The sequence below is a fragment of the Sciurus carolinensis genome, chromosome 7, assembly GCF_902686445.1.
Source record: "Sciurus carolinensis chromosome 7, mSciCar1.2, whole genome shotgun sequence".
Lineage (NCBI taxonomy): Eukaryota > Metazoa > Chordata > Mammalia > Rodentia > Sciuridae > Sciurus > Sciurus carolinensis.
In genome coordinates, this window is record NC_062219.1 from 55,905,503 (window position 1) to 55,923,663 (window position 18,161).

General features: G+C 36.0%; 1 protein-coding gene across 5 annotated transcripts in view; it reads left to right on the plus strand.

Annotated features, from left to right (window-relative positions):
• Pdss2 (decaprenyl diphosphate synthase subunit 2) overlaps nt 1-18,161 on the plus strand; it is a 255,118-nt gene that overhangs the window by 81,906 nt on the left and 155,051 nt on the right. For 2 of the 5 annotated variants that reach the window (XM_047558926.1, XM_047558927.1), the window contains exons 2-3: nt 5,121-5,180; nt 17,215-17,346. The exons of 1 other annotated variant lie outside the window; for it this stretch is intronic. In XM_047558926.1, coding sequence (XP_047414882.1) covers nt 5,121-5,180; nt 17,215-17,346 — 192 coding nt within the window. The remainder of the gene's footprint in view (nt 1-5,120; nt 5,181-17,214; nt 17,347-18,161) is intronic. 2 more of the 5 variants (XM_047558928.1, XM_047558929.1) reach the window with 1 other exon arrangement.

Here is an 18,161-nt window from a genome sequence, read left to right on the forward strand (position 1 = left end):
CGCAGATCCTCATTCATTGTAACATTCCTTGGCTGTGGCCAGGACCCTGGCTACTCTTACAGTCTATGAGGTTTTGTTTTTATTATTTTTTTTCAGTTTGGTTTTTAACCTGGACAGCACTTTCACTGTACTGCAGACTTTTCTCAGCATCTTTGTGAATGGGGGCTGTTCAAGACTTCCCGTGGCCTTGTGTTTAATGAGCCCTGGTTCACTGACTCTGTGCTGCCTGGGACACTTGTTGAACATGCCCAAAGACCCCTCTGCTGGTCAGTCTTGCTCTCAATATACCACGCCTGGAATCAAAAGACATTTTTTTTTTTTTTTTTGTATTTTTTTTTATATATTTATTTATTTTTTTTAATTGTATACAAATGGGATACATGTTGTTTCTCTATTTGTACATAGAGTCAAGGCATACCATTTGTGTAATCATACATTTACATAGGGCAATGATGTTTATTTTTTTTTCCCTCCCCCCCCCCCCCTCCCACCCCTCTTTTCCCTCTATACAGTCCTTCTTTCCTTCATTCTTACCGCTCTCCTTATCCCTAACCCTAAACCTAACCCTAAACCTAATGCTAACCCCTCCCACCCCCCCATTATATGTCCTCATCTGCTTATCAGCGAGATCATTTGTCCTTTAGTTTTTTGAGATTGGCTTATCTCACTTAGCATGATATTCTCCAATTTCGTCCGTTTGCCTACAAATGCCATAATTTTATCATTCTTCATTGCGGAGTAATATTCCATTGTATAAATATGCCACAGTTTCTTTATCCATTCATCAACTGAAGGGCATCTAGGTTGGTTCCACAATCTGGCTATGGTGAATTGAGCAGCAATGAACATTGATGTGGCTGTATCTCTGTAGTATGCTGATTTTAAGTCCTTTGGGCATAGGCCAAGGAGTGGGATAGCTGGGTCAAATGGTGTTTCCATTCCAAGCTTTCTGAGGAATCTCCACACTGCTTTCCAGAGTGGCTGCACTAATTTGCAACCCCACCAGCAATGTATGAGTGTTCCTTTTTCACCACATCCTCGCCAACACCTATTGTTGCTTGTATTCTTGATAATCGCCATTCTAATTGGGGTGATATGAAATCTTAGGGTAGTTTTGATTTGCATTTCCCTTATTACTAGGGATGTTGAACATTTCTTCATATATCTGTTGATTACTTGTACATCTTCTGTGAAGTGTCTGTTCATTTCCTTAGCCCATTTGTTGATTGGATTATTTGTATTCTTGGTGTAGAGTTTTTTGAGTTCTTTATAGATTCTGGAAATTAGCGCTCTATCTGAGGTATGGTTGGCAAAGATATTCTCCCACTCTGTAGGCTCTCTCTTCACATTTCTGATAGTTTCCTTTGCTGAGAGAAAGCTTTTTAGTTTGAATCTATCCCAGTTGTTGATTCTTGCTTTTATTTCTTGTGCTATGGGAGTCCTGTTAAGGAAGTCTGATCCTAAGCCAACAAGTTGAAGATTTGGACCTACTTTTTCTTCTATAAGATGCAGGGTCTCTGGTCTGATTCCGAGGTCCTTGATCCATTTTGAGTTGAGTTTTGTGTAGGGTGAGAGATAGGGGTTTAATTTCATTCTATTGCATATGGTTTTCCAGTTTTCCCAGCACCATTTGTTGAAGAGGCTATCTTTCCTCCATTGCATATTTTTGGAACCTTTGTCTAGTATGAGAAAATTGTATTTATTTGGGTTTGTGTCCATGTCCTCTATTCTGTACCATTGATCTACCTGTCTATTTTGGTACCAATACCATGCCGTTTTTGTTACTATTGCTTTGTAGTAGAGTTGAAGATCTGGTATTGCAATACCCCCTGCTTTGCTCTTGCTACTGAGGATTGCTTTAGCTATTCTAGGTTTTTTATTCTTCCAGATGAATTTCATAATTGCTTGCTCTATTTCTGCAAGGTACATCATTGGGATTTTAATTGGAATTGCATTGAATCTGTATAGCACTTTAGGTAGTATAGCCATTTTGACAATATTAATTCTGCCTATCCAGGAACATGGGAGATCTTTCCATTTTCTAAGGTTTTCTTGAATTTCTTTCTTTAGTGTTCTGTAGTTCTCATTGTAGAGGTCTTTCACCTCTTTTGTGAGATTGATTCCCAAGTATTTTATTTTTTTTTGAGGCTATTGAGAATGGGGTAGTTTTCCTAATTTCTCTTTCTGAAGATTCATCACTTATGTATAAAAATGCATTGGATTTATGAGCATTGATCTTGTAACCTGCTACTTTACTGAATTCACTTATGAGTTCTAAAAGTTTTCTGGCAGGCATTAAATGATCGCACCAATCAACAGTTAAAAGAGCAAATACGGGAAGCAAGAGATCATTTCAATAAAGAGTTAGAGATACTGAAAAAAACAAACAAACTGAAATACTTGAAATGAAGGAAACAATAAACCAAGTTAAAAACTCCATAGAAAGCATAACCAATAAGATAGAACACCTGGAAGACAGAACCTCAGACATTGAAGACAAATTATTTAACCTTGAAAGCAAAGTTGGCCAAACAGAAAAGATGGTAAGAAATCATGAACAGAATCTACAAGAATTATGGGATATCATGAAAAGGCCAAATTTAAGAATTATTGGGATTGAGGAAGGCTTAGAGAAACAAACCAAAGGAATGAACAATCTATTCAATGAAATAATAACAGAAAATTCCCAAATCTGAAGAATGAAATGGAAAACCAAGTACAAGAGGCTTATAGAACTCCAAACATACAAAATTACAACAGACCCACACCAAGGCACAAAAGACATTTCAAGAAGGTGTTCGGGAGAAATAAACATTTTTTTTTTTCATATCTCTTACCTATAAGGCACTTCTTAAAGCTCTAGTTTTTAGTCATCATTCCTGTTTATTCTCTGTATTTTAATTCTGCTGTGTTCTTTTTAAAAATATATATTTTTAGTTGTAGGTGGGCACAATACCTTTATCTTATTTATTTATTTGTTTTTTATGTGGTGCTAGGATTGAACCCAGTGCCTCACACGAACTAGGCAAGCGTTCTACCACTGAGCCACAACCCAAGTCCCTCTGCTGTGTTCTTTATCTCCATGTCAGGTGAATATGAACTACAGTGATAGACATCTAAATGGAACCCCATACTATATGGCTGTATACTTTTAGACAGAATATCTTATTAATTCATTAGACAAGAATTTATTGAATGTCTTTGTATGCCAGGTGCCATTTTAAGCACTAGAATTCAACTGTAGTCAAGTAGATATGCAGTAACATACTTACATATTCTACTCAAGACAAATGACCAAAATAAATGATGTACTATAAATATGTAGCTGATGATGGTAATTGATAGGGAGAAAAAGAAGTATCCTTGTGATCCTCCATACCTTATCAGAAAACTGGGATGACAGTTACCTCAAAAAATTTTTGTTCAGTCAGATGAGAACTACACATGAAAGCTGGGGACACTGTGGTGAATCAGACATTCTACCCCAGGGAGCTTCCCAGACTCTCTTAACCTGCTAGAATCGAGCGAATGTTTTTTGAGGCTTGTATTGCTAAGATAACCTATATGTAATTTATTCTTGGTATCTCCTCATTAAGTAGGTGCCATCCTGTTCATTAAGTGCCATGTAAATGAAACTTTAAAAAATTGGATCATGTTTTTCTGTTGACACACATAATTTGAGAGATGCTCCTATTATAGTAATCCTACCCTTTCACTGCCTCTGTTGGTGGCTATTTTAGACATCTATAAGGTCTTAATGTTAATTGGGTGGCAACATTTGTGATTATGAATGCTAATGGGTTTGAACTTGGGCAGCCAATCATGGGATATTTTCTCTGTTGGAAACTCTTTACATGGAAAAGGAACATAAGCTATCTGTGTCCTGTCACTCCTTTTCCTTGTAGTTCCTTTTGTCTTGGTCTCCTGTAAATTGAATGTTATTAACTGAAAACTAAATGAAATTTTCCTAAAAATTTTGCACTTCTAAACCACCGTGTTGCAATAATATGGTTTTATGTCTAATTTTTTCAGTAATGTTTTAAACACACTTTTCCTGCTAAAATCTGTTGTATTCCTTTGCTATTCCCCCTCCCCCTAACATGCCCTTGAGGTATTATCTGTTTCTCTATAAAATATAACATCGTTTTTTCCCCCCAACTTGCTGAGTTTTGCTGGCTTCTTCCATCTGCTATTTTGTCTTTTACATTTGGCTTTAATCTCTTAGTAATATGTTATGTAAATGCAAATCAAATGACCTTCTACATTTTTGTCTTTTCCAATTTGTTCAAGTACAAATATTCTAGATTTTGTGCAATTGAACCCCTTCATTAGCTAATAGGACCAATACTTCAAGAACTAAATACTCATTACTTACTTTGAAGCATTCTTTTATAACTACTTGCATGAGTGAGTAAAACCATAGAAAATGATACAAGATTAATCGGAGAGCAGTGTTGTTGCTTTTGAGTGACAGAGTCTATTGAAACTGAGACTGTGCGTTGAGAAAAGCACTCAGTACTTAGGAAACACTCATTCACATTGGTTGATTTATTCTCTGCACAAACAGGCCGTGGTAGTGGGAAGTGTAATTCATAGCACATTAGCTCTTAGTGTCACTGCTTGAGTGGTGGTGTAAGGCTCACATGTCTGCACAACGTAATGATACCTGTATTCCAACACTCGATTTTTCTACTCCCTTGCCTCAACCCTAAATTGATTTTTTAAAGTGTGAACAAAAAGGGCCTGTGCATAAAAATCACTATATGAGATCATTTTAAGAGTTTTCAGTATAATAAATATTTTATTTTTTAAAATGACCTAATTTCTTTCCATTAATATTTTAAATAAATCTTCAGTTATTTCAGTGGGAAAAATCTTTGTCATTGTTATTTTCTGGTAGTATGTTCAATTCCAAGGTGACTGGCCACATCTAACTGCAAATGTGATCAATTAGGACATCATTTTATATTTTTTATTTCAATCATATTTTAGTAAACTACTGGTGATTAGTAACTATTTCTGAAAAACTCCTGTCTTGATTTTCCCTTCTCAACAACCCTTATAACCCTACTCCCATTCCCCCATTCTACTTTCTCTTTTCTCTGTTTTCCTTTTTCCAGGCACCTGTCGTCTTCTGCCACATGCCTATCAAACCTAATTGCAGCTTCAGGAGGACTTTGGTGAGGCAATTCCTTGGCCATGCTGTCCCTCAGGAATTTAATTCGAATGGGATGTGCATGTGGCCCTGAAGCCATGTCAATGACTGCTACAGCTCTCAGATTCTAAAGGCTGGTCACCTCAGGCCTTAAAGTTGTTTCAAGTCTAGGACAATTTAGTCTCAGGATAGATATGGCAGTAATAATACAATTTGGGTCATTTTGTCAATGGAAATTAACCTCCAGTTCTCCTGCTAATTTTATATAAAAATCTATGACATACAGACTATTTTTAGTTCCTCTCAAATTATAGTGCTTTAAAACAATTTTCATGAGTGTTAATTTTTCCTTTTACAACTGAGTAATATTACCATCATCAAATTGCTAAATGAGTGTGTGTTCTAAACATCTCGGGCTGGGGAGATAGTTCAGCTGGTGGCCCTGAGTTCGATCCCCAGTACTGCAAAAAAAAAAAAAAAAAAAAAAAAAGAAGAAGATAAACATCTCTTCTTTAATATCATTTTTTTACTTTAAAAAAATTTTTTGTAGTTGTAGATAGACAGAATGCCTTTATTTTATTTGTTTATTTTTATGTGGTGCTAAGGATCAAACCCAGTGTCTCACACATGCTTGGCAAGTGCTCTGCCTCTGAACCCACTTCTTTAATACCATTAATTTAAATTTTGGCTCTCTATCTAAATCCTAGAAAAATTAAAAGTGAAGCATGAGAACAGCAAATACACCCAACGTAGTGCTCTAGGGTTCATTAAATGTGGGTTAAATTTTTTTTCTTACAATGAGAAACACAACTTAGCTGCCTTTAAAAATTTTTGTTGTTTTAAAAGTATAAAGCTTTTTCTCCAGACTTAAAAAGAGATCTGTGGGGCTGGGGTTGTGGCCCAGTTGTAGAATGCTTGCCTAGCACGCATTAGGCCCTAGGTTCAATCCTTAGCAGCACATAAAAATAAAATAAAGGTATTGTGTCCACCTATAACTAAAGATATACATACATATATATTTAAATAAAAAAGAGATCTATCACTTGTATGCAATTGGAAAATAAATCATCCTTAAACTAGAAATGTACTCTCAGTACTACTTGATAGTATTTACTCCCTGTTGTGTTTCTTTTCATTTTTAAAGAACATATTTCAAACACATAGAATAAAGAACACCCTGTGTATTTGAGCATCTACAGAATGATACCCAGATTTAAAATGATAACCTTTCACAATATTTATTTCTAGTTTTTGCCCTTGGGTTTGTTTGTATGTACGTGTGTGCATATTTTGAAACAAAGATACATAATGAAGATATTATTATGTATCTAGTTTTATATTCTTTTTCTTTGACATTTTAAATGTTTTTTAATATCATGATTTTATTTTATTTTGTTTAATTTTTGTGGTGCTGGGGATTGAACCCAGGTCTTCTTGCATGCTAGGTAGTCATTCTATCACTGATCAATAAGTTTGCAGTATTGCTTTGTTGTAACACTAAATTTGTGTGTCAGTGTTTGTAGCAGCATAATTCACAATAGCCAAATTATAGAACCAACCCAGATGCCCATCAATGAATGACTAAATTAAGAAAATGTGGTGTAAAAACACAGTGGATCTTTACCCAGCCATAAAGAAGAATGAAATTGTGGCATTTGCTGGTGAATGGGTTGAAGTGGAGAACATCATGCTAAGTGAACTAAGAAAGACTTAGAAAATCAAGAATCTGAATGTTTTCTTTCTTATGCAGAAGCTAGAGTAAAATGAGGGAAGGGGAAAGGAGGGGATTTGATATCATAATGATGTAGGGAAGATCAGTGGAGTAGAAGGGGGGATTGAGGGTGGGAGAGGAGGGATGGGAAAAAGGGAAAATGTGGAATGAATTTAACAAAAATATACTATGTGCACGTATAAATGTATGTATATACAGTACATACAATGTGAATTTCACCTTTGTGTATCTATAAAGCACCAATCAAAAATAAATAAGTGGGTGAAAGGGAGATCAATAGAGTAGCAGAATAGGGCAAGGGAGAAGGGAAGGAAAGAGGCAGCTCCAGGGACTGAAATGGAGTAAATCAAATTCCATGCATGTATGATTTTGTCAAAATGAACCCAACTATTATATATCACTATAATGCACTAATAAAAGAAAAAAAATTGTGCTATCATACGGACAGGTTTTGTTTTTAACAGGTGATAATTCTATTTTATTTAATTGATTATACATTATTTTCTTGCTCTTTTAATATATCGTATTCTATGATTTAAACTGTTTTTCAAAAGATTGTGGTTGCAACTCATTAGTCAGTTACAAAGTCAATTTTAGCAGGTTGCAGTTAGAATTTTAAAAAAACTAAAAAGTAGAAAAGATCAGAATATTCCTAAGGTTATTTGGCAAAAAGTTGTACATATTGTCATCAATCTCTTTATTTTAGTTGTCTGCATGTAATTTAATTTATTTATTTGTTTTGGTACTGGGATTGAACCCAGAGGCACTCTACCTCTGTGCTACATCCCCAGCCCTTTATATTTTTAATTTGGACACAGGAAGGGCTAAGTTGCCAAGGCTAGCCTTACACTTGTGATTCTCCTGCCTCAGCCTCCTGAGGAGCTGGGAACTTAGGTGTGTGCCACCATGCCCCACTATATGTAATTTAGAAAAAAATTAAGGGTCAGAGTCATAAGCATTATTAGGCATTTTATCAGTCTACCTACCTCATGTGTTCGTATTTGGTATCCATTTTTATGCTTTTTTGGGATAGATTTATTAGGATTGGATATGACAAGTGGGAAAATAAAATAGTAAAACACACTCTGTACCTCTGGGTTTTAGCACTGGAGGGTGATTGTTTCCGTTCAGTTTTACATTAGGGGACTTTGAGCCTGCCTAAGGGTGATGATCCCTTTTTAAGTGGTAAGTTGTTTACTTAATACTGGATTATAACTTTATCAAAAGTTTGTCATTTAGATCATTGGTGTACATTAGAATTCTGAATTCTTAAGCATAAGTCTCAAAAGCATCTTCCCTTGCCCCAGTTCTGCCTTCCCACCTCTGCTCCTTATCTGGAAGTACCTCTGCCTCAAAGCGAGGGCAGCTTTCCCTCAGGAGTACAGCTGCAGCAGTGGATTCAGTCAGTTCTCCCAAGGGCAAAAACAAGGCACAAGAAATACTTCAGTGTATTAAGTTCTTTCTAAAACTTAAGGAACAGACCCTTTAATGAGACATTTTTATTGACAGTAATTTTTTAACATAGTATTAAAATAACAAATCTCTTTCAGCATGTTTTTTTAACAGTATGTTGGTTGTTTTCCTCTTTGTGGCTATGACTTTTAAAGCAGTCATCATGTTTTAAGAAGAGGGACATAGAACTTCAGAACCAAATGATTGAATGTGGCAAATGGATAACAAGAAGCCATGAGAAAATTGGGCACAATAATAGGGCTGTTTAAACAGGGGGAGGTGTGTAAGATGGAGAGTCTACTGCCCTACTCCTTGAAGCTGTTCATTCTCTCATCTTCCACTTTCCTGAGACCTATTCTGGGTCATTACTCTGCCCAGGTGCAGGGCATGCCAAGATGACTATGCCTGAGTGTTCTCAAGGTTCTTGTAGCCTTGTGAGGGAGTCCCGTGAACAATAATTGAATAGCAAGTCTGCAAAGCATAAACAAGCCTGGACTGTCAAGTCCGGATTCTGTTTAAATCTTAACTAATGTCACTAGTAATTACTGAACTTTTCTAATCCCTGCTAATTTTTCTCATTTGTGAAGAGTTATCACTAATTGCTTCATGTTTTTTTTTTTTTTTTGAGAAAACAGTAGATGCCTGGCATTATAGTATGTTACAATTATTGTCTATGTCATTATTATTATCACTTTTATTACTGAATGTGTTAAGTGCCAAACTAGAGGTTTATAATAAGTATCATAAAAGCCCATGAAAAAGGCAACTACTGTCTTTAGTTTCTGTGTGCTGCACTGTTGGAATTCTCTGCCTCCATTGCCCATGTGTGTGCAAGCTTCTTTATGTTTCTTGGACAGCCTTTTATCTGTTTATAGAGGTGATGAATTCCTTTATGTTGGTTACTCATCCTTCCTTAGTCCCGTAGGCATAGGAATTCTCATGATTCCTTTTTTTTCTTCCTTTCCCTCCTTTCCCTTTATATCTCTTCCCTCCCCCTCCATTCCCTATTTTCCCTTTTCTCTTCTCTTCCCCTTCAAAAACTCATCCATCAATTCCTACCGTTTAGCCATCACTTCTATGAAGATGCTTCCCAAATCTATATCCATAGCATTTCCAGCTGCCTGCTGGGCATCTCCATCTGGACGTCCTTCTTGCATTCAGAGTTACCATGTCCAAAACTGAACTCATTAATTCCCCATTAGCTTCTCTTCTTTCTCTAGTTACTCAGCATCATCACCTCCAACAAACAAGTTTGAATCTTAAATTCAGCCCTTGACTTTCCTTTGCATCTCCCTCTCTTGCCAATTCTTCCCTCATACAGTCAGTTGGCCAGAATAGCCTATTCCATCTCCATGCTGCTGCCATCATTCAGCTTTTCTTCTCCATCCCTGTTTGCCACTACTCTAATTTAAGCCCTCATTACCTCCCACATGGGCTACTGGACCCACTAATCTTCTCTCCTTTCCTCTGCAAATAACACACTACCACCAGAGTTAACAGTATTAGGCCCAGAATAACAGGTTTAGTATTTAGCTTTAATCACATCATTGCCTTGGTGACAAACCATCCATGCCTCCAGATTGCCTGCAGACCCAGATCCAGTCCTTTGTTCTTTAGACTGTTTTCCTCTGCTTATTCACCTGCACATGTTGTCTGAATGCATAGCTCCACAGCTCCTGAACCTTCTCACTATTCACTTCCTTGTCACTGCTTATCCTGCTTCTTAATCCTGAAATACTCCTTTTTTTCATTCCAGTATTCCTAGCATCATTCCATCTTCTATTCTCTACTCAAGGAAACTTGACCATCTTTCAGGCTCTACCATAAGGGCCACCTGTAGTAATAAGGAATTCTCTTTCTTCTTCTGTGCACTGATACCTGTTTGTTACTCTACTTTTTAAAAAATCTGTGCCTTACAGCATTCAACACATAGTCAAATATATTATGAATTTACTATTACAGCTGTTTTCTTACAACTCTTATTTCATTGTATATCCCTCACATTTTGTACATTTGTGTTTAAATGAAATTTGAGAGGGTGTATGGAAAAGTGCCATATAAGTGATTTGAGGACTTGAGATACTTACAGGATTGAGTTAAGGAAGAAAAGTGGTTCCTGGTTGTGGAAAGATATAATGAGGCGTGAACACCACAGTCATGCATGGAAAGTATAATGTAAGGAGGGAACAGAGCTGACTTGCCTGAAGTTTCACCTACTTAATCTTGTTTTTTTTTTTTTTTTTTTTTTTTGGTGGTGCTGGGGATTGAACCAGGGCCTTGTGCATGCTAGGCAAGCACTCTACGAACTGAGCTATATCCCCAGCCCTTTCACCTACTTAATCTTTATGTTCATGAAATTGTCTAGCTATTAGGATACTAGTAGTATGAGTGTTTACTGTTCATTTGTTATAGATCTGGAGTAGAATTTTGAAGAAGTGAAGTTTTTTCCCCTCAATATTCAGCTTACAGACTTTCAGAATATTATTATTTAAAATTACTGATATATCTACATTATCTAAATTCTAGAACTGTGTAGCACAAAATGTCTATTTAAATTGAATCAAAATATTATTTTGGGTTTAGACATCTCCAAATTTCTACCAAGTTGACCCTGTGTTTCTCATTGAGTACTACAAAAGCCTTCTCTCTGGATTCTCACACCCACTTAATTTCCTCCTCTCTTCTCCAGCCTAGTTGTTTCCCAAACTGAGGAGAGAGCATTTGGGAAGGGGTGTTTTTTTTTTTTTTTTTTTTTTTTTTTTAAATAGCTGCTTATGTTTAATAAAATGCTGTTGTGCCTTTGTATTGCACTTGGATGAAGAGCAAACCTTTTACCACATCCTGTTCAACCTTCTTGATCCAATCCCTGTCTGTCTCTAGCCTCATTTCATTCAGTGCTCTCAGCCTGGGATATGCCCATTCTTGTGCTGTAAATACTCCTCTTACCTGTCTCTTCTCGTACCCTCTTTTTTTGGAAGATTTTAAAAAATTTGTTCTGGTTATACATGATAGTAGAATGCATTTTGATACATCATATATAAGTGGAGCATAACTTCTCATTCTTCTGGTTGTACACAGTGTAGAATCACACCTCTTTTGTAGTCATATATGCACACAGTGTCCAATTCATTCTCATTCTACTATCATTCCTGCCCCCTATCCCTTTCTCCTCTCTATACTCCCCTCCACTCAATACAAAGTACCTCTTCTCTTCCCTAGACAGCCCCACTTATTGTGAATTAGCATCTGCATATCAGAGAAAACTTTCAGCCTTCGGTTCTTTGGAATTGGCTTATTTTGCTTAGCATGATATTCTCCAGCTCCATTCATTTACTGGCGAATGCCATCATTTCATTCTTCTTTGAACCTGAATAATATTCCTTTGTGTATAAGTACCACATTTTTTTTTATTCATTCATCCATTGAAAAGCACCTAGGTTGGTTCCATAGTTAACTATTGTGAACTGAGCTGCTATAAACATTGATGTGGTTGCATCACTGTAATATCTTGATTTTAAGTCCTTTGGATATAAACCTAGGAGTAGGATAGCTGGGTCAAATGGTGGTTCCATTCCAAGTTTTCTGAGGAATCTCCATGTTGCTTTCCATAGTAGTTGCACCAATTTGCAGTCCTATCAGCAATGTATGAATGTACTTTTTCCCCCCACATCCTTACCAACATTTATTATTGCTTGTATCCTTGATAATTGCCATTCTGACTGGAGTGAAATGGAATCTCAGTGTAATTTTAATTTTCATTTCTCAAATTGCTAGAGATGTTGAACATTTTTTTCATACATTTGTTGATCAGTTGTATTTCTTCTTCTATGAAGTGTCTGTTCAGTTCCTTAGCCCATTTACTGCTGAGATTTTTTTTTTTTTTTTTTTTTTTTGGTGCTAAGTTTTTTGAGTTCTTTATATATCCTGGAATTAACACTGTGTCTGAAGTGCACCCACCCCCTCTCTTACATCTATTCTTCCATTGGCTATCAGCTCAGTTATCACTTTCTCCAGGAAGTTTGTGACTTCCCTGATGAAATTAGTTCTGTTATAAACTCTCATGGTGCTATCTCCTTTTTTCTTTTGTAGCATTTACTATCATTGTAGTTTTATACGTTTTATAATTCTTCCATTATTTATTATCAATGTTTTCCACTAATTGTACCCACAAGCTCCATGTCTGGTTTTGTTTGCCATTGCATCTGTGCCTAGCATAGTATCTGGTCTGTAAAAGGTGTTCAGTTTATATTACGTGAGTGAATAAATGAATGAGTGATGAAGGTTCTGTTTATATCAACTAAAAAGAAAACAATTCTGCAGAACTTTAGTGATAAAGATTAAAAGATACTAGCCAGGTATGGTGGTGCACACTTGTAATCCCAACAAGACTGAGGCAGGAAGATCACAAGTTGGAATCAAGCTTCTGTAACTTAGTAGGACCCTATCTGAAAATTTTAAAAAAAGGAGGAAAGAGATGGGGAGGTCAGACTGAGGATGTGGCTTGGTGGTTGTGTGCCCTGAGTTCAATCCCTAGTACAGTACCAAAAAAAAAAAAAAAAAAAAAAAAAAATTATAAAATACTGAATATTGCTTTGTGACACTTTGATGACAATAAAAGATTCAATTTTATACCCATTATATATATCATGAAGTATCAGATAATTTAGTAAAGTGAGATCATAGAGTAAGGAAAACTCCCACATGTCAAATAGTCCAGACTTCTCTCAAATGTATCAGAGGATGTGCAGCTTCTTAAACATCTATAGCAGCAGAGGCTGCACTGGTTTTGCATTTCTTCATGTGCAACAAAATTGACCTGCTCTAGTTTCTATCCATTAGTGTTGGACTCTAAAGTAGTATTTACCAAGTCTGTCTCCTGTCTGTATGGAAACCTTTCAAATGAGTAGACCACTTGGGTGCTCCTCTAGCCTTATTTCTCCCAATTCCTCCCTTCACAGATTGTGTTCTTGCCTTGTCGATTGTGGAAACAGCTGTATTCTTCTCTCTCCTCCAAACCTTCACACATCATTTTTCTCTCCACTTTTTCTCACATCCATCTCAAACCTATTCCTCAGCTACTTCTTCCTCATTCTTTAAATCTCTTGGAGGCCTCTTTGACCTGGCCCCCCAGTGTGTTACATTAGCTGCTGCTTCTCAGTGCTCCCATAGCTCTGTTCATACCTAAAAACAATTCATGTTGCATTTACTTGTGATGTTTTTCATCCGGAGTACTATCTACAAGAAAGGGGACCACATCTCACCATTGTTTATCAGTATGTCTTCTACTGCATGTCATTAGTACCATGCATAACATGCAATTGGCATTCAGTACATTTTTGATTGAATAAATTTTAAAACAACTTGACCATTCTCTAAGCTAGCATTCATTGCATGTGGCAGTACAGGTTGAATATTATTTATCCAAAATGCTTGACCACAAGTTTCCAATTTGGGTTTTTTGTGTTTATTTTATTTTGAAATATTTGCATAGGCCTTAAACTGATTGAGCATCCTTAATCTAAAAATCTGAAACTGAAATACTCCAAAGTCTAAAACTTTTGCAACCTGTATGTAATTTTACCATCTTCTGGATATGCTCCTGCTTGTCAGTATATCTCCTTAAAGAGAGACACTGAGGGGTTGGGGCTGTAGCTCAGTGGTAGAGTGTTTGCCTAGCACATGTGAGGTACTGGGTTCAATCCTCTGCACCACATGAAAGTAAGTGAATAAAATAAAGGCATTATGTCCATCTACAACTAAGAGAGAGAGAGAGAGAGAGAGAGAGAGAGAAAGAGAGAAAGACTGAGAATAGATCAGTATTCCAGGTGAAATGTGACCTGGATTATATGAAGCATATTATCTCATTAAATTTAGAATGCCAGGAATTTTTTATGTGCTCAGAAACAAAATTTCTTACTCTCTTTTAGATCCGAGCTAATTTTTGAGTTGTGAGCATCATCAGTTTATCTCAGTACTGTTCTTGAAGGGTGTTATTGAAGTAAATGTAAAGAAGTGGCATTTGGGAAACAGTTATTTGATTTACTTAAGCTGGTATCTCTTAAGCTGGTTTCTCTTCCTGATCTTTTCAGTACATTAATAATGATGCTTGCAGGGGATTAGGATAACTTTTGTCATTTGGGAAGGGAGAAAAGTAAACAACATTTGTAGGAGATTCTATGAAGAGTGGGGAAGATGGAAGGAGAAAGGGAGGAAAAGGAAAAGTAGGAACTGAGAAAAAGTAGATTACAAAAAAGTGTCAAAGAGAATGTAATTTACTGATAACTTGCTCTTCTACCACATGCTTCACAGCGTTATAGGCTTTACCACTGTTGTCTGTTCCACACCATGACTATGGAAAGTAGACATTGATACTCTCTTTTTATAAAGAGTTGACAGCCTTCAAGTCATACCACTGGTAAATGATAAAAGAATTTTTCAGACATAAGCCTATCTGGTCCTAAAACCTACTGTTCTAATTAGATTTAGCAAATAGTTTTGTCCCTGAACTGAAGCAGATGCAGAGTCACTATTAGCATAATGATCAAGAATATCGGTAGACCCTAAAACCTATTTGCTTGGTTCAGAGCCTGACTCTGTCAAGGCTCTAGCACTTACCAGCTATGGTACCTAGGACAAGTCACTTAACATCTCCATGTACTTCATTTTCCTCATTTGTAAAATCAGGATAATTGGGGTACTTTTCTGTTTGAGTTGTGAATTAATTTAGTTAATATATGTAGAGCATGTAGAACAATTTCTAATATGTTAAAAAAAAACATTAGGTAAGTGTTTACTGATGCTATTATTATTAATCCCCTGCGAAGGGTCCCATCTCTGAGAAGTTTGGGGAAAATGTTGTCAAAACTGTTGCTAGATTTGGTTCATTGGTGTGAGTTGATTAGATTCATCTTCAAGTTCACCTGCTAGGGTTCTTATTGTGTCATCATGTCCTTCATCCCTGACCAGGCCCAACCCTAACACACACCCACACCTACATCCACCCACACACAAAGCTTTACCTACCTCTTTTGCCTTTTTAGAATTAAAGACCTATTCAGACCTTCTCTTTAATATTATAATAAAAGAAAGGAAGAATAAAGATTCACTGTAGCTAATACATAAATAAGGATCTGGTAGCCTCAGTTAAAATTTGCAATTCAAAGCAAAAGATTTAGAAAAAGGTCCCATTTTACATTTTCTTGTTCTAAGACAGGGTGCTTCCCAGCCTTCCTACAATTCAGATCCATAAGATTTAAGCAGATTGTTACATGATAATAAAGATTTTGGGACTTTTCTGATATTTTGCTTCTGTTGCAGTGTCATTTGGTTACTTTAACTCTATTTTCCTAGGAAATGAGAACTTCTTTTTTAAAATCACTAACCTTTCTAACTTACCAAAGATCATTTTCTTGTTTAGGGGAAAATGTACCAGTGAAATAGGTAATATTATTCTTTTGCAAAGAACCTGAAGGTTTATCTTATTTTGAAACTAGTGAAGACTAAAAAGGGGACCTTTTACAAATTTCTGTTTAGAAGCTTGAGAGGCAAAGATTTTTAAGAAATGGATTAACTCTTGGTTATGTTAACTTAATTAACTTAAATTCATTCTTTGTTCCAAACTCACTAAGTCTTAATTCAATGAATAATACTAATTTTTAGTATTGCTTTTTTACCACATTCAAGAACTAGTATATTATTTATTTATGCTATAGCATTATCTATTTGATTAGTGCTCACAAATACATTACTCTATTAATTTATCTTAACATTTTGCCCATTTTTCTTTCTTTTATTTTTTAAATGATGCCATTTAGTCCTTTTGACAACCATTTGCAACTTTAAAATTTGCACTTTTAAAAGAAAATGTGTTCCTAGAAAGTATTGCTAACCCCAGTTATAGCAGAAATCATAAAAGTTCAATCCTCATAACAAAAGAAATAGGACATTCTAAATTAAAGCCTCATTATTACCTAGAATGATAATGCTTTCCATTAATAGTCACTGGCAAGATTTTTGCTGATGGCACTCATTTCTGTTTACTTACATGCATTTTAAAGTCATTTGGATTTGTTTTAATCCTTTCATTCTCTGAACTTCTTTCCTACCATGAAGACAAATCATTTTTTGCCATTCTCCCTTATTTACTGTCATCACCAAATAGTATCACTTTATCCAAGTCATTTAGTTTCTATTACAACTGCCATTGACTACCAAAAAAGCACTTTAAAACTATGGTTTCCTCTTGTTATAAGAGCAAAAGATTAAGATTATAAGGGGCTGGGAGTTTGGCTCAGTGGTAGAGCACTTCCTAGCATGCATACTAGACCTGGATTCACCACCACCTCCAAAAATGACAACAACAACAAGAAAAAAAGAAAAGAAAAGAAAATAGACAGTAGAAAAATCCAGAAAGATGAGAGAACCAGATCATCAAGCCTTACAACTGAAGTATCACTTTTTAAAACCAGACATGGGTTTCTCTAGTTATCTCCTGTGTTCGTTGTTTTCTCACACTAACTCCTCCTATCCCTTTCTTTTCAATAAATTCCATTCACCAGTTTTAAAACTGAGGCATATGGACCAGATGTGGTGGTGCACATCTGTAATCCCAGTGGCTTGGGAGGCTGAGGCAGGAGGATTGAGAGTTCAAAGCCAGCCTCAGCAATAGCAAGGTGTTAAGTAACTCAGTGAGACCCTGTCTTTAAGTAAAATACAAAATAGGGCTGGAGATGTGGCTCAGTGGTGAAGTACCCTGGGTTCAATCCCTGGTACCAAAAAAAAAAAAAAATTAGGCATACTCATAGCAATTTTCTAACTTGTTCTGACTGAACGTGTGAGGGCATATTAATCCTCTTTTTCCTTTACTTGTTGGCAGGGGGCTTGTACATGAGAGCCGCCATAACCTCCAGTTGAGGGGCTTGGTGGTGCTGCTTATTTCTAAAGCAGCTGGGCCTAGCAGAGTGAATGCTTCGCAGAACTATGACGCAGTCAGTGGCATCTACTCATGGTAAGAAGAAATAAGTCTTCCAACATTGTTCTCTAGATTGTGTTTTCTTTTACTGAATAGTGGTCAGTGAAATCACTGTTTAGCCCTTTGTCATTCCCTGATTCAAAGACAGATTAAAATTATATTGTAGGTTTTTAAAAATGGATTTTTGCTGTTCCTAATGAGTCTGATAGTCTTGGCCAGCTCCATGTATAACTCATAAATTTCCCCACACATTTGTATCAAATGCTTTCGTTTCTACCTTGGACATTTAAAATGTTCTACTCATCACTCCCCTCTCCCCATTATGGACCACTGCATCTCTGTAGAGACATCTGTGTCACCTATTTCAAGATTTATGATTTTAAAACCTACCCAAAATGATACCTAGTTGTATAAAGATTGATGCTACTCCCATTTTAGGAGAGATAGTCTACGTTAGTGCTGTCCTTTCTGTTTGCTTTTACTAGATACTAGAATAAGAAATTTTTATATCTCATACATTTAGATTAAAAAGTAAATTTATACATTAGATTAAAAAGTAAATGTATAAGTATCACTCATTTTCTTATAAAATAAATTTAAAATATTTAACTTTGTTTTAAAAAAATCACTGCATATATTTTTAGTAATAGTGTTTCAGCAATAATTTGATTTAATTCTAACAGTATGCTTGGCACTGGGTTAATAGTCTGTGTAGAAGTAACAATCTGCCAGCGAACTTTGGCAAATTAAGTTAAAACCACCCTAAAAACATGATGACAAGGAAGTTTTTCTCACAAAAAGAAGTATTTCTAGAAGCTTTGGCTTATGGTTAATTGACCTTGTTTATTTAT